General features: G+C 33.4%; 1 protein-coding gene across 1 annotated transcript; it reads right to left on the bottom strand.

Annotated features, from left to right (window-relative positions):
* Positions 1 to 1,214: 1,214 nt before the first annotated feature.
* Positions 1,215 to 4,943, bottom strand: LOC132936682 (uncharacterized). The gene is made up of 3 exons (XM_061003448.1): positions 1,782 to 4,943; positions 1,527 to 1,723; positions 1,215 to 1,421 (listed from the first exon to the last, which is right to left on the bottom strand). Exons 1-3 carry the CDS (start codon positions 1,920 to 1,922, stop codon positions 1,373 to 1,375), a joined length of 387 nt encoding a protein of 128 aa, XP_060859431.1. The 5' UTR covers positions 1,923 to 4,943; the 3' UTR covers positions 1,215 to 1,372.
* Positions 4,944 to 17,140: the final 12,197 nt, after the last annotated feature.

Below are 17,140 nucleotides of genomic sequence, written 5' to 3'. Positions count from 1 at the left end.
TCGATTTAATATCTCGTGGACGTATAGCCTAGCGGGTTAGTGCGTATATAATAATTTAAAATGTTTTTCAGGTAACAGGTTAGTAAGTATATGTAAATTCCCTCTCTAGTATGCACTAATTGGCTATCTGTACGTTCACATTTTTGCATTTTTTTTTTATCCGAGTTTTTAGTATATAATATGACTGCAAAGGAAAAAACTAACAGTCCAATGTATAACTCCTAACAGTTATATCCTACTTTTTATTGTGTACTTTTTTAAAAAATTTAGCAAAAAAAAACTTCATTATGAGTCCACCAATAATTGTCTGTAAGTCTACATTCGACATCCGAGCTTTTAACAAGAAAAGTATTACAGTTGGATTACTAATTAATAAGCAGATTTCAATTATTTTATTATTAGAATGTAAACCTTCAAAGAAAATTATTACATTAAGTTTAGAAGAATGGTTTACGCTGATGTCTGAATCTAATTACAATTCAATTATTAATAACCTAAATACCAGGGTGAGGCGTGTAAAGATTACCGATTCCTTTTCATATTCAATTAATGTCAAACAGAGTTCAATTACCCTACATCTAAACGAGGAATACATTACCTTGACACACGTAGATTTGTACCGGCTTCGTCAATTACAGAATTTGATTGATTTGTATGTGGTAGACAAGCAAAAACGTTTTGCAAATTACCAAATTACTTTCAACACTGCATATGACCTAATTAAAAATGATGTCCGTGGTCTGCCGTCCACTTGCCAAAGGAACGAATTTACCAACCAATATATTCAAAACTATGATTTTAATTATTATAATCATTTACAGAACGATGACACATCATTTTTATATGAAATATTACAATTTCATTTTAACACATTGTCCGATATGATTTTACAAGATCTAATAATATAAAATATATAAATATGTTTAATAATTATTTATTTAAAAAATAAAAACTTTTTTATTCAATAATAAACTTGCTTTTTTTTTAAATTACATGTCGCCTTTAATCATAAAGAATAGTTTTAATGCGTTTTAGTTTCAAACTTTATGTTTTATTCTTATCACATGTTTTCAGTAAATAAGTAGATTAAATTTTGATAGTACAGAATTGATAGCAATGTTTCAATTAGAAATTTTTTTCTCAGGCATACTATATAGTTTATAGGTTTATATTTTCCAAGACCTTTGAGTATTGAACAAATAAAAACATACATGTATAATAATATTTTGTTTTATTAAATGAAACTCATTTTTCCGTATAATAATCAAACAACCGTCTTGCTTTTAATAGTTTGACGCTTTGGATCGGTTAGTAATTTATCAAATATAATTTGCATTGTCTCATTAAGACCAGTATTAAGTGTTTGATCTTTTTATTCGTCGGTCGTGTACAATCTAACAGTAGCTTCACTGAACTTCCATCTATTACAACAAATTATTTTATTTAAAAACAAAAGAAGTAAATAAAATCAGTAAAAAAAAAACAGATTCAGCAATAGTTTTTTAAATTTAAACCAATGTATTTACCTGTCCTTTACTGGTACATTCTCGATGTTAGTAACCTTATAATGACTTAGCACCCAAAGATCCTTTCCTTTTTCTTCAAAAGGCGTCTTTATTGTCACAACGCCATCTCCTTGTCTGAATGTTAGCGAATTAAATACTTCAACATCAAAATCTTCTGATCTCAAGCGTTCGCCGATATTATCTCTGTATGATGCATTCTATAAAAAAAATTAAATTATTTATGCTATCATTAGGAAAAAATATTATTTTTATTACCATTTTATTCTGCTTCTTTTTCATAGGTTTTTTAACACTTGTTTTTTCTGCAGAACGTTTTGTTCCAGGTTTTGTTTTTAAAAAGGACGGTCTCATATCAATTGATTTGCTAAAATGTTCATTCTGTGAAACATAAAACATAGTATATTATTTTTACTGTTTTTTTTTCATTATATATTTTTTCTATGTCCCAAGAATTATACCCAAAGCGTTGAGTAATGTTACGACGCACTTCCAATATACTTTAGTTACTAAATATTTATTTTTTTTTTTTTTAAAAAAACTATGTTATAATCAGTCATTTAATATTATTTCAAGAATTATAACCATAGCGTTGAGTGGTGTTACGACCGGCCTCCAATTTGCTATGGTAATTTGCTACGACATTTTATTTTGGTAGTATTTCTGTTGAACTGAGCTTCTTGTCCTGGGATGAAATCTTGAAGACTGGTGAATATTAGAGAATTCCCTCTGTCTTTTATACACAGATTTTTACCACTACTTCAATAATTAAGTATACAAATGGCCATAGCAATGGCCTGGTGCCATAACCTTACATTATAGAAAACTGCTAAAACATGAACATACAGGTACAACAGCAAAATCGCATTACATGCATTTAAATTGACGCTAACATAACCTATCTCAGCCAAATGTTTATGACATTCACCTTTTACCATAGTCAATACCCTCCTTGAATAAATTTCTACAATAACCTTACCTTAGATGGGTGCTGAAACATGTTCATATACAACAGCAAATTACATTACATGAATTTAAATTATTACAAACAGGATTTAAAATAAATTAGAATGTATACATTCATTCAGTCAGAGTGATTAATCACTACGCCAGAAAAATCGTAAGAGCTGATGAGGCCTGTAACAACGAACAATTATATGAATGCGTATACAAACTTTCGAAACTACCGATGACTATAGAACTTTTAGAAGCCACTGGAATTGGTCTAGTGGTCAACAAATTAAGAAGTAGAGGCGGAGTCGTAGGGAAATTAGCTGAAAGAGTAGTCCTTAATTGGAAATATGTTGTAAAAACAGAGATATTATTATTTTTCCAAGGAGAACCATAGCTTTTAAGTGTTAAACATGTTAGTAAATTATGATTAACACAGTTTTTTCTTATATAAAAGAGTTAAATATAAAATAAAATAATAAATTATTATTATTACTGTACATTATTTTATTTCTATTCAATTTTTCTAGAATAGAAAAAAAAAAAAAAAAAAAAAAAATGGAGTCGTCACTTATCTGGGAAAAAATCAACTCCATATTACAACAACGTAACGAAAACAACCTCGGCATGGATGCAATCAAAGTCACTTTCAGAAAAAACTTAAGTATTAATAAATTATGATTAATACATACAAATTTTTAATATAAAAGAGTTAAAAAACATAAAAAAGTAGGAATATGTTGGAAATAAATTATTGTCATTAATATGCATTATTTTTTTTTATCTAGTAGATAGTTTACAAATTCTATATAATTTTTCCAGAATTTTTTAAAAAAAAAAATGCAAAAAAAATGGAAGCCAAATCACTAATTCACGAACAAATCAGGCAAATATTGAAACAGCAGAAAGAAAATTATCATGCTCAAGATATCGATGAAAAAATGTTCCATTGTAATATTAAAAATATTAAAATAAAAATACAAAAAGCGGTGCTGAAAGAAACCAGAAAAAGACTGATCGCAGAAAAACAGAATTTAATAGACGAATATAAACATTTAATCTATATAAGTTATTTATGTGAGAAAAATATTCAAAAAGGGCTAAATGAGTTATATAGTAAATTAGATAATGTCTAAAAAAAAAAAAAAAAAAATGGAGTCGTCACTTATCTGGGAAAAAATCAACTCCATATTACAACAACGTAACGAAAACAACCTCGGCATGGATGCAATCAAAGTCACTTTCAGAAAAAACTTAAGTATTAATAAATTATGATTAATACATACAAATTTTTAATATAAAAGAGTTAAAAAACATAAAAAAGTAGGAATATGTTGGAAATAAATTATTGTCATTAATATGCATTATTTTTTTTTATCTAGTAGATAGTTTACAAATTCTATATAATTTTTCCAGAATTTTTTAAAAAAAAAAATGCAAAAAAAATGGAAGCCAAATCACTAATTCACGAACAAATCAGGCAAATATTGAAACAGCAGAAAGAAAATTATCATGCTCAAGATATCGATGAAAAAATGTTCCATTGTAATATTAAAAATATTAAAATAAAAATACAAAAAGCGGTGCTGAAAGAAACCAGAAAAAGACTGATCGCAGAAAAACAGAATTTAATAGACGAATATAAACATTTAATCTATATAAGTTATTTATGTGAGAAAAATATTCAAAAAGGGCTAAATGAGTTATATAGTAAATTAGATAATGTCTAAAAAAAAAAAAAAAAAAATGGAGTCGTCACTTATCTGGGAAAAAATCAACTCCATATTACAACAACGTAACGAAAACAACCTCGGCATGGATGCAATCAAAGTCACTTTCAGAAAAAACTTAAGTATTAATAAATTATGATTAATACATACAAATTTTTAATATAAAAGAGTTAAAAAACATAAAAAAGTAGGAATATGTTGGAAATAAATTATTGTCATTAATATGCATTATTTTTTTTTATCTAGTAGATAGTTTACAAATTCTATATAATTTTTCCAGAATTTTTTAAAAAAAAAAATGAAAAAAAAATGGAAGCCAAATCACTAATTCACGAACAAATCAGGCAAATATTGAAACAGCAGAAAGAAAATTATCATGCTCAAGATATCGATGAAAAAATGTTCCATTGTAATATTAAAAATATTAAAATAAAAATACAAAAAGCGGTGCTGAAAGAAACCAGAAAAAGACTGATCGCAGAAAAACAGAATTTAATAGACGAATATAAACATTTAATCTATATAAGTTATTTATGTGAGAAAAATATTCAAAAAGGGCTAAATGAGTTATATAGTAAATTAGATAATGTCTAAAAAAAAAAAAAAAAAAATGGAGTCGTCACTTATCTGGGAAAAAATCAACTCCATATTACAACAACGTAACGAAAACAACCTCGGCATGGATGCAATCAAAGTCACTTTCAGAAAAAACTTGAGAGATATAAATATAAAGATTCTGAAAGCGAGATTGAAAACGACAAGAGCAAAATTAGAAGAAGAAAAACAAATAATGATAAATGATTATAAAAATTCGAGTTATACAGCGTTTCTTTGTGAAAGTAATATACAGAAGGGTCTTAGTGAGTTATATGAACAATTAGACAAATATTGATAATATTCAGTTTTTCAAGAAATAAAATTTGTTTTTACAAATAAATCATTTTGTTATTATTTATTATTTTATATTATAAAAATATATCGAATGATATTGTAATAAAATCTGTTGAAGGATAATAAATGTTTTATATCATCAATTCTGGATAAGTTTGATAATCGTTCAAATAAAACTAATGCAATAAAAATGTTAGGAAAAGTGGTTTAGATTTAAAAAAACGTATCAATTAACAGTTAGTTTTGAAATTCTATGTAATTTTCAGAATCATGAACTCAGAAATAAACGTAGTTAAAAGCAGAATTCTAGAAGTAGAACAGCAGGTGCGTGTATTATGTACCTATACGTATATTCAGTGTTGTTTTATAAATAATCGCTATAATTATTAGATTTATATAATATTTTATATTTTATACTAATGTATTTAGGTAAAAATTACAGATAATGAATTTTTGGCATTCATATGATTATTGTTGCGAACAAATTCAATATTATGAAGAACCGATTGTAACCTTAACAAAGATGATTGATGAAAATAAAATCAAAGAAAAATATTAATATAAAGATATCAAAAAAAAAAAAATTAGAAACCTGAAATTCACTATTTATTTAAGTAGAACAAACTCCAACCCAAATTTTTCTTATATAAAAGAGTTAAACGTGAAATTAGTTTTATTAAGAGAAGAACAAAATAGATATATGTAGAAAATATAGTTATTTATATGTTACGAATTTTCGCAGGCGAGAGCATTGTAGTAAACCGACGACAGTTTACTATTATTTTTATTATTCAACTATTTGTCACTTCACTATAAATTAAACCTCGTATAACGCCTGGTTGTTGTTGCAAGTGTAGTAAACCTGCGTTTCTACGAATATATTAAGTACCTTTCCGCGGTAGGACAACAACAACAAGGAGATTAACTTTCAACTATTCGATTCCAAGAATCGCGTACATGTACGTACCTAGAGTTTTACGACGTTATTAAAACTTCGACATCAAATATCTGCAAAACAAACCTATAATAATTTAAGTGCCAATAAAGAAGAGTGCCAATCGTACATTCGGGTTGTTTTGCAATAACAACGTCCAGCTCCGGTTCCCTTTCAGATATCCACCTCCTGGGCTCTACCGTGTACATTTTTTTATACATATAGATTTTATATAAATATAAGATAGAGTCTATAGCAAATTAGGATTTAGTACAGAGTCTGCACTACGCAGTCACTAACTTCTCGGGCAGATGTTTTTCGCTCTGTCCTCAAATTTATCTAATTTCTTTATAAATGTTTAATTATTATTTTTTTGTCTTAACAATAAAGTACTATAAATAACTTATACAACTTGTCTCTCTCCAACCTTCTCTCCTACATTAACCATCAACGTCGACGAACTCAAAATATAAGCGAGCAGTGAGGGATCACTACACGTCTTTTGGTGTCAGGTGTGGGGTCACCTGAAGGAAGAATTTTGGTATCCAACCCAGAATCGAGTACATCAGCGGACCTCGAGTTCAACTACGTTGCTGAAACCTAGGAAGGAAGGAACGACCGAGCCAAGCCACCAACTACACTCAACATAGCCAAGCGGAGCATCAACGACGAGCCAGCAGAGCCGCCAGCACGCAGAGCAGACAGGACCAGACAAAAATCGCAATGAATTCTACATTGTAAGTTGTTATTTAAGCAGATTATTTAGTATATGTCTGAGAGTCCAAATAGGTGTTGGGAAGTAGTTAAATATAACCCGCGAACCTTACATACTTCCATAATGAGTGTAACATTAGGAATAGACACCGCCTTGCGCGGCATACCTAATTTTAACGGGGGAACTGAGGCAGATTTGTCCTCATATATAACCGAATGTAACTATGTAATGGACAATATCCATGACAATATTAAACCGGTAGTATTCCAAAATATTTTAGCTAAATTAAAGGGAGACGCATATCAGGCTACACGTTACCGCAACTTCACAGACTGGACAGAGCTTAAAAACCACCTTCGTAACGTTTTTGGGGCACCACATTCAATTAATTATTTACAGTCCCAACTTAGTAACATTAGGCAACGTACCGACGAAGACGTACGTAGCTTCGCCGGACGAACCGAAAAATGCTATCACGAATTGGTAGGAGCGTTAACATTAGGACTAGAGCCAGCCTCAGCCGCCGCGGTAGCCGCATCCCATAAAACAGGAGCACTTACTGCGTTCGTTAACGGAGCAAAACCAGCAATCAGGTCATTTTTAAGGGCGCGTGACGTAGATTCTCTCGAAAAAGCAATTACTATCGCGATTGAGGAGGAACAAGACCTCCAACACATTAACCGTCGTTTTAACACAGATAAAAATTATGTAAAAAACAATGCAAACCATAAAAAAAACATTAAATGCAATAAATGTAGTAAATTAGGACATTACGCAAATGAATGCCGCAGTAACACCGGTACTTCGTCCAACACATTTTTTAGAAATCCCATAAATAACCGCGATGACAAAACTAGTATGGTCAAACGCGAATATCAGGGTCAAGTTCGATTTTGCGCGTACTGTAAAAAAACTAACCACAACATTAAAGATTGTAGGAAGCGCATGTATAACGAAAGTAAAAAAACAAGTAGTAAGGACGGTGAAGGTCCTAGCACCAGCCGTACCGTAGCCGAAATTAATCAGAATCACGAACGAGTGGTAACGGACTTTCAAGAGGAACACATAATATGTGGGTCTCACAATTTCGAACCGCATAACATTAAATTATTAATTGACTCCGGGGCAGAAATGAATCTTATTAAGATTTCTGCACTCAACGGGCAGGTAGTCGTAAATGAACACGAAAAACGCACAATTAAAGGTATAAACGAAATACCTATATTTACAATAGGAACTATAGTGACGACGATGCAAATTAACGCAGTAGACGTTCTCATAAAATTCGACGTCGTTTTTGGCGACTTTCCAATAACAGAATCAGGTATTATAGGACGTAACTTCTTGAAACAAAACAAGGTCATTATGGACTATAGTCGAAATTTATTGACCATACCCGAACAAACCAGTTCGAGGGAAATTATATTACCGCCTCGTACCTAACCTAACCTACGAGTGGTCACAGACTTTAAAGAAGAACACATAATGTGCGGATCACATAATTTCAATCCGCATAACATTAAATTATTAATTGACTCCGGGGCAGAAATGAATCTTATTAAAATGTCGGCACTGGACGGACAGGTAGTCATAAAGGAATACGAAAAACGTACCATTAAAGGTATAAATGAAATACCTATATTTACTATAGGAACGGTGGTCACGACTATGCAAATTAACTCAGTCGACGTTCTTATAAAATTCGACGTCGTGTTCAACGACTTTCCAATTACAGAATCAGGAATCATAGGGCGTAATTTTTTAAAACAAAATAAAGTCATTATGGACTATAGCCAAAACTTATTGACCATACCCGAACAAACCTGTTCGAAAGAAATTATATTACCGCCTCGCAGTAACTGTGTATTATTAATCAAAAATGACGAACACATCACGTGTAAAAATATAACTATAAAAAAACAAGACGTGAACGAAAACGTCATTATCGCTAACAGTATTAGCCCTGTTAATAGCAATACAATTATAAGCAGCATAATAAATATTTCCGAGGAACCTTTTGTCATTGACGAGTTAACCACTCAACATATCGAGTGGGAACCATACCTTGAAACAGCTTTAACAGCTTCTTTTGTAGACACGAAAATTAACAATCGCATAACCATATTAACAAACGAAATTAACACGGACAATTTAAATCACGAAGAGCGCGAACGCATTCTAGAATTATGTTGTTGTTACGCGGACTTATTTTATTTACCGGGGGACTATTTGAGTGCCACCGACGTTGTGACACACGAAATTAATACACCGCGTTGCACTAAACCAATTAATATACGACCATATCGTTTACCTTGGGCTTACCAGGAAGAGATTGAAAAACAAATTAAAGAAATGAAACGAAATAATATTATACGCGATTCCAAATCACCTTTTAACTTTCCACTCGTAGTAGTCAAAAAGAAAAATTTAGACGCGACAGGGAAACCGAAATTACGAGTTTGCGTAGATTTCCGTAAACTTAATGAAGTAACGGAAAATGAAGCCTATGGACTTCCAAATATACTTGAAATACTAGAATCCCTAGGGTCATCCAAATACTTTACTACCCTAGATTTAGCAAATGGATATCATCAGTTACATGTGAATCCAGCCGATACCCACAAAACCGCCTTTTCTACAAAATCCGGTCATTACGAATATTTACGTATGCCATTTGGGCTGAGTTCAGCCCCAGCAACATTTACACGCGCTATGAAATCTGTTCTTATGGGTCTTGAGGAAATGTGCACCGCATATTTAGATGATATAGCGGTACACGGTTCCAGTTTAAATGACCATCAGAAAAAACTAGAACAGTTATTCAATAGGTTACGCGTACATAAACTAAAATTACAACCCCAAAAGTGCTCTTTCTTACGGAAAGAGGTCACATATTTGGGACATGTTATTAACGAAAACGGGGTATCACCGGATCCTAGTAAATTAAAATGCATTCGGGAATACCCAAAACCGAAAAACGCAAAAGATATTAAATCATTTCTAGGACTTCTTAATTATTACAGACGTTTTGTCGACAACTTTGCAAAAACGGCGAAACCACTAACTTACTTACTTAAAAAAGACGTACCATTTAACTGGACCGATAACTGTGAACATAGCTTTGAGGAACTTAAAAAAGCTTTAATGAACCCGCCATTACTAGTCTATCCGGATTGGAAAAACGGGGAGTTTAACTTGATGACCGACGCGAGTCAATACGCAATAGGGGCCGTTTTATCACAGGGAGCAGTCCCCAAAGACCAACCTATCGCATACGCAAGTAGGACGTTAAATAAAGCTGAATGTAACTATAGCGTGGTTCAAAAAGAGTTATTAGCCATTGTATGGGCCGTGAAATATTTTAGACCATATTTGTATGGACGTCATTTCAATATTATTACCGATCATCGACCTCTAACATACCTGTTTGGTATAAAGGACGCGTCGTCGCAACTGATGCGCTGGCGTCTGCAACTCGCTGATTACGATTATATTATTACCTATAGGGCGGGACCCGAACATTCGAACGCCGACTGTTTATCGCGTATACGAGTAGTACAAACGGATCCAACTAAGGTCAACGCTGAGTTCAATGAATTCTGTGCCGCAGAAAGTAAACCGATATTCAATTCTAAAATTCTCGAAACTACGGGCGACATTAGCAAGGTTACGGAAAGCGAAAATATTATCGTCACGATTTCCGAAGACAAAATAATTACACAACCGTTAGTGCGCGAAATCATAAAAAACATTGACCTTAGTAAAATTCAATTTTCGGACGATAACCAGTTCTATACGCACGCCGATGGACCGAAATTAATAGTGTTATATGGCATCACCAAAACACATACAACATCGCTCAAGGCGGAAACCATTTATCTAGCGTTACAAAATATACGCGACTATTGTATGACAAATCGAATTAAATCTTTTTCCACGGTCAAAATAGACGGACCTACCTCATTAACAAACTACTTGAGAATTCGAACAATGTTTCGGTACGTGTTTCGATCGACCGAAATCGTGATAAAAATATATACAGGTGAACGTTTTACCGACGAAGAAAAACAACAAATTATTTATGAGCACCACAATTCACCTCTGGGCGGACACTCCGGTATATCGCGCACATTGAAACGATTAAAACTTAATCACGACTGGCGAATATTAAAAAAGACGTTAAACGTTATATTAAAAACTGCGAACTATGTCAGAAAAATAAATCACATGTTAAGACAAAACAACCTATGATGATTACCAGTACAGTAGTCAAACCTTTCGAATGGATTTGTCTTGATATTGTCGGGCCACTACCTAAAACTCTAATGGAAAACATGTATATACTAACACTACAGGACGAGTTATCTCGTTATATACTCGCTATCGCACTCTCTTCAACTGACGCTCCAACCGTGGCACAAGCTTTTGTCGAATGTTTCGTATGTACCTACGGAATTCCAAAATCCATTTTAACCAATTGCGGAACCAATTTTTTATCCGACATTTTTAAAAGCATGTGTAAACTGTTAGACGTTAAAAAGATTCAGACGACTGCATGGCACCCACAAGGAAACGGTTTTTTAGAGCGTTCCCATAAAACATTGAAAGCGTACCTACGTAGTTTTGTGGACAAGGACAGTAATTGGGATAAACTTCTATGTTACGCAACTTTTTGTTATAACACGACAGTGCATACGTCTACAAACTTTACACCATACGAATTAGTATTTGGAAACAAACCTACAATTCCGTCAGCATTTCATAAGGAACCTGAACCACAATATAATTACGATAATTATGTTTTCGACCTTAAATGCCTTATGCAGGAAGCACACAAAATAGCGAGGGATAACCTAATCAAGAAAAAAGAATCTAATAAAACTTACTATGACCGAACTTTAAATGTCGTCAATTTACACGTAGGAGATAAAGTACTCATTAGAGAGCACAATAAGAAAAATGCGCTTAGCTTAAATTGGCAAGGACCTTTTGAGGTACTATTAGTACACGATAACGAAAATATTACAATTCAAAAAGGAAATCGCGAGTATACATAAAAATAACGTAAAACGTTATTACGACGATAACGACAGCGAATAATAAAAAAAAAAAAAAAAATTTATTACGATTTCATTTATTTTCAACTTGCCTACTTACTCATAATGTCATTTCCTACCAAATTCTTTTCTTATTATTTTAGAGACAAAAGACGAAATTTCATGACTACATTTCGTACAACATTAAAATCACAACAACACGATCACACCGTGTTATATCCCGACGAACTTCCGCGATGCATGATAATACATATAGACACAGCAAATAGGAACTTACTTCAACCTTATACGCCGGTGGAGCTGTTGGAACTCACGCGTGCGATTAATCATTTTTCTCATGACCTAACAAAAACGCTGAGACCTCTACGAAAACCACTTTGCTTATATTTAAGAGAATTTTTAGAGACAACAGAAGACCCAACGGATATACTTGACTATATACGACTCTATTAACACGTATTCTATTAACGTTGCAAGTTTGATTTTCTATAACCGCAATAACCATTTTTTCTTTCTAAATTACTCGCACACGCACGTACTATTTTATACACCCTTCATTTTATATAGTCATATACATATATATATATATGATACTAAATATATATATATTGTTTGTTTTTAGTGAAACGCCAATATTCACGATCGTAGATTTTGAGTTCGCTCAATTAGGAAAAGAAAATTTAATTTTAATATCTGGCGCTGTCTGTGGTCGCCACGAACCCATAGTTACAAAACTCGAAGGGCGAGCATTGAAACTCAAAACCCACGAACCGGTAACCACTGGCGAATGGAAAGCTATGGTACGCCACCTCGTGACCATTTTTAAAGGAAAGCCAAAAAAACTAATCCCTATACTCGCCCAAATCTATGACTCCGATCACACGTTGCGACCAAATTTAACACGTCCAGCCATACAGAACATTCTACATAAATATGATGCTCTGATTCTGTGGGAGGGCTCCACGGACGTAAAAATACTGGAGGCTCTACATATCTATTGTAGAATGTTCACCATGCGTGGGTGGGACACTAATAACAACGGAGAGTTCGACCTACAACTAATAGATACGGACACAAAAAAATTAATATGCTCCCTACATTTGGGAATTTTCGGAAAAAAAGGGCGGGCTTTAAAGCTTTAGGAAGCACATGCGCTCGTCTGCGACGGCGATCACGGTTTTCCGGAAGCCCACGACCCTAGAACTGACGTAATATGGACACGTTGTTTATTCAACAAATTAAAATTTCATTACCGTGGTATAATCGAAAACGCGGTTACCGGCTAAATTAAAAAAAACAAATTGTAGGATACATTAAGTCATACAATTATATTCATTTTATTTTGGAGACGGGTTATTATTACATTATAATTATTATTAATATTATTATTGTTATTATATATATATTAATCGGGTTGATTATTCGTATTTTTTTTTATTATTAATGGGGACAAGATTATTATTATTATTATTTATCTTGTATACATAGGAATAGGTTATTTACTATAAAACTATATTTAACTAATAAGCTGAAACGATTTTCAGACTTATGCTTCTGATAATACCATTCACGTCGGGAACTTTTCGATACACCGACGAACAACTAACACGACACTCTGGCCTATACTACGAGAACCGGGGACCTTTGAAACTTATTACGTCTCAATGGGACCTAACTGCATATATTAATCTTGCTAAGTATAAGGAACGGTTTGTTTATATTGACGATATTATGAACCAAACTGAAACACTATGTATAACCATCGCACACAATGTCGATAACAATTGTAAAAACTTAGTGTACACAGCTAATACTATAGTAAGGGAACTACGTAAAAGAAGGGAACTAGTGATAGAATCCATAGAACATAAACTTTCCAAAAGAAGTACAACGTTAGGAACAATAGCAAAGGCAGCCAGATTAATATACGGAATATGTAATCTGGAATGTATAAAAAGATTTACTTTTAATATAGGACAAACACACGACGCGACACAAACAAAATTCGTTAAAGAACAAATAAAAATAGTTAAATTACAAACCAAGTTTGACGAATACGAAAACTATAATACAACTTTTGTATGTAACGAATCTATTAATATATCTAGGGAACAACAAACAAAAAATTACTTGTTAAAACACTTCGTAATTGTAAATTTGTTAATAACAAAACATATGTTAGAAACCAATACATTACTCGAAATAATACAACAAGCATAAATAGGAATAATTCATACCAGTTTAATATCTCCACGCGAACTTTTAGAAAACATTAAAGACATTAAAGTGCCATTACCTGGGGGCACCGATTTACCTACTGATTTAGACATACAAAATATTTACGAATTAGTAAAGCTCTCAGACATTACTATATACTATGCAAATGACAACTTAGTGTTTATACTTACTTTACCTCTAATCTATCAAAATGATTTTATTTTGTATAATTTAATACCTGTGCCAGTGTGCACCGAAAACGATTGTTATTATATAAAACCTAGTAATAAGTATCTAGCTATAAGTAAGACGAAAGAACACTATGCTCTTTATGACGAATTTTATTACACACATTGTAAACACGCTAGAGACTTCCTTTTGTGTCCTGAAGGTAATCCATTACATCCACGTACTAGTAGACCAGCGTGCGAAGTACAATTACTCCAAGATCCTATAAAAGTTCCAACAAGCTGCGAAATCATGCACGTACAAATGGGTACATCCATCTTTCACAAAAAACGATTCAAAAACGAGTGGATCTACGTCACCAACTATGACATAGTATTCATTACCTGCGACGAAGATAAAGAATCCACCAGCCATACACTAAGAGGTGTAGGTATCTTAAGTTTAAACGAAACTTGTAAAGCGTACGCCGCTAGAGACGTACTCATACCAGGGAAAGTCGATTACAAATCTGAATATATGGATTTCAACCCGAAATCAGTTTTAGAACACATAAAGGATATGCCGTTCACCGACAACAACAACTTAATGAAAGATTACCATGTTAAAACAAATAACATGGAGGACCTACATAAAGTGTCAGGGTCAAACAAACAATTAGAAAAACAACGGAAAGTCGACAACAAAATTGACGAGTTAAAGGACGCGCAAGAACGCAACGATTATATATTATATGTAATAACAAGTAGTATTTTTATGACAGTAATCATATTAATAATAAATATGGTTAAAGCAAAAACAGTAACAAATCACACGGAAGTAGCACAGTCACAGGAAGAGACAGAAGAACTAAACGCAAACCAAATGATGTCGTCAAGAGGAATCGACATGGTCGAGTTTCCACTCGCACCAAGAAACAGCCCTACCGGCTACCCAACACTTCGGACATTCTTGAACTAGCGGAAGTCAGGGACTTCCATCTTCGAGGGGAGGAATGTAGTAAACCGACGGTATTACTAATATTCTAAGTACATTCCCACGATAGGACAACAACAACGAGAAGGTTAACTACGTCAACCATAGGACAACAACAACAAGAAGGTTAACTACATCAACGATTCCCGGAACCATGTACAATGTACGTACCTAGAGTTGACAGCGCGATTAAAAAACATTTTGCATTTCCACGAAAATACGAAAACAACCTATGAAAATAATCCGTGAGTGACAGCGCAATTTGAGGATTAAGTAAACGGATTATAAATATCTGCAAAACTTAAATAACGTGGCACCAATAAGTACCAATCATTCGCTCGGGTTGTTTTTGCAATAACAACGTCCAGCCCGGTTCCTTTCAAATATCCACCTCCTGGACTCTACCGTGTACATTTGTATCCGTATAGATTTTATATAAATATAAGATAGAATCTATAGTAAGATTAGATTTAGTCCAGAGTCTGCACTACGCACACGCTGAGTCTCGGGCAGATGCTTTTCGCTCTGTCCTCAAATTTATATATGAAATTAATTACTTTTTAAATAAATTACTTATAACTAACTTGTGCAACTTGTCTCTCTACAACCTTCTCTCCTACATTAAACATCAACGTCAACGAACTCAAAAATATAAGCGAGCAGTGAGGGATCACTACACCATCAACTACATTCAACATTTATACTGCAATCAACAGTTCAACTACATTCAACATTTCACCTTCACTCAACTAGCCAAGCAGAGCATCAGCGACGAGTCAGCAGAACCGTCAGCACGCAACCATTTAGGACCGGACAAAAGAGCAATGAATTTCGCACTGTAAGTTGTTATTTAAGCAATTATATAGTATATGTCTGAGAGTCCAAATAGGTGTTGGTCAGTAGTTAGATATAACCCGCAAACTTTACACACGACAATTATGAGCGTAACATTAGGAATTGACTCCGCCTTGCGCGGCATACCTAACTTTAGCGGGGGCACTGAGGCAGATTTAGCCTCATACATAATCGAATGTGACTATGTAATGAACAATATTCACGAAAATCTTAAAACGGTAGTTTTTAACAATATAGTAGCTAAATTAAAGGGGACCGCTTTCCAGTCTGCCCGATACCGAAATTTTGCACACTGCGCCGAACTTAAAGCCCACCTTCGAGCTGTTTTTGGAACAACGCATTCCATTAGTTATTTACAATCGCAAATGAGCAATATTAAACAACGTTCCGACGAAGACATACGTAGCTTCGGCGGGCGTACGGAAAAATGTTTTCATGAATTAGTAGGAGCACTAACTGTAGGACTAGAGCCAGCATCAGCCACAGCAGTAGCTGCATCTTATAAAACGGGAGCGCTTACCGCATTTGTTAACGGGACGCGACCCGAAATCAGAGCATTATTAAAAGCACGCGACGTATCCTCTTTCGAAAAAGCCGTTTCTATAGCAACCGAAGAAGAACAGGATTTACAACACATTAATCGCCGTTTTAACACTAACAAAAATTACGGGAAAAATAACGCGAATAAAAAGAATATTAAATGCAATAAATGCAGTAAGATGGGCTACTATGCAAACGAGTGCCGTAGTAATACAGGTACTTCATACAGCGCGAATTTTAGGAATCCCATTAACAGTCGCGACGATAAAACCAGTATAGTAAAACACGAGTATCAAGGGCAGGTCAGGTTCTGCGCGTACTGTAAGAAAACAAATCACAATATAAAGGATTGTAGGAAACGCATTTACAATGAAAGTAAAAAAACCACTAGTAAGGAAACCGAAAGTCCTAGCACTAGCCGTACCGTAAACGAAATCAACCAAAATCATGTAAGAGTTGTAGCCAATTTCGAAGAGGAACACATAATGTGTGGATCAAATAATTTCCAACCTAATATTAAATTATTAATCGACTCCGGCGCGGAGATGAATCTCATTAAAATAACC

This window comes from Metopolophium dirhodum, chromosome 1, assembly GCF_019925205.1.
Source record: "Metopolophium dirhodum isolate CAU chromosome 1, ASM1992520v1, whole genome shotgun sequence".
Taxonomy (NCBI): domain Eukaryota; kingdom Metazoa; phylum Arthropoda; class Insecta; order Hemiptera; family Aphididae; genus Metopolophium; species Metopolophium dirhodum.
Note: the sequence above shows the minus strand (reverse complement) of the source record. Positions and strands in the feature narration are given on the sequence as shown.

Coding starts and splice junctions, on each gene's coding strand:
- LOC132936682 (XM_061003448.1), bottom strand. CDS start 1,922: ATGTTTTATGTTTCACAGAATGAACATTTTAGCAAATCAATTGATATG. Junction 1,724..1,781: donor AAAAGAAGCAGAATAAAATG/GTAATAAAAATA, acceptor TTTTTTTTATAG/AATGCATCATACAGAGATAA. Junction 1,422..1,526: donor AATGTACCAGTAAAGGACAG/GTAAATACATTG, acceptor TTGTTGTAATAG/ATGGAAGTTCAGTGAAGCTA.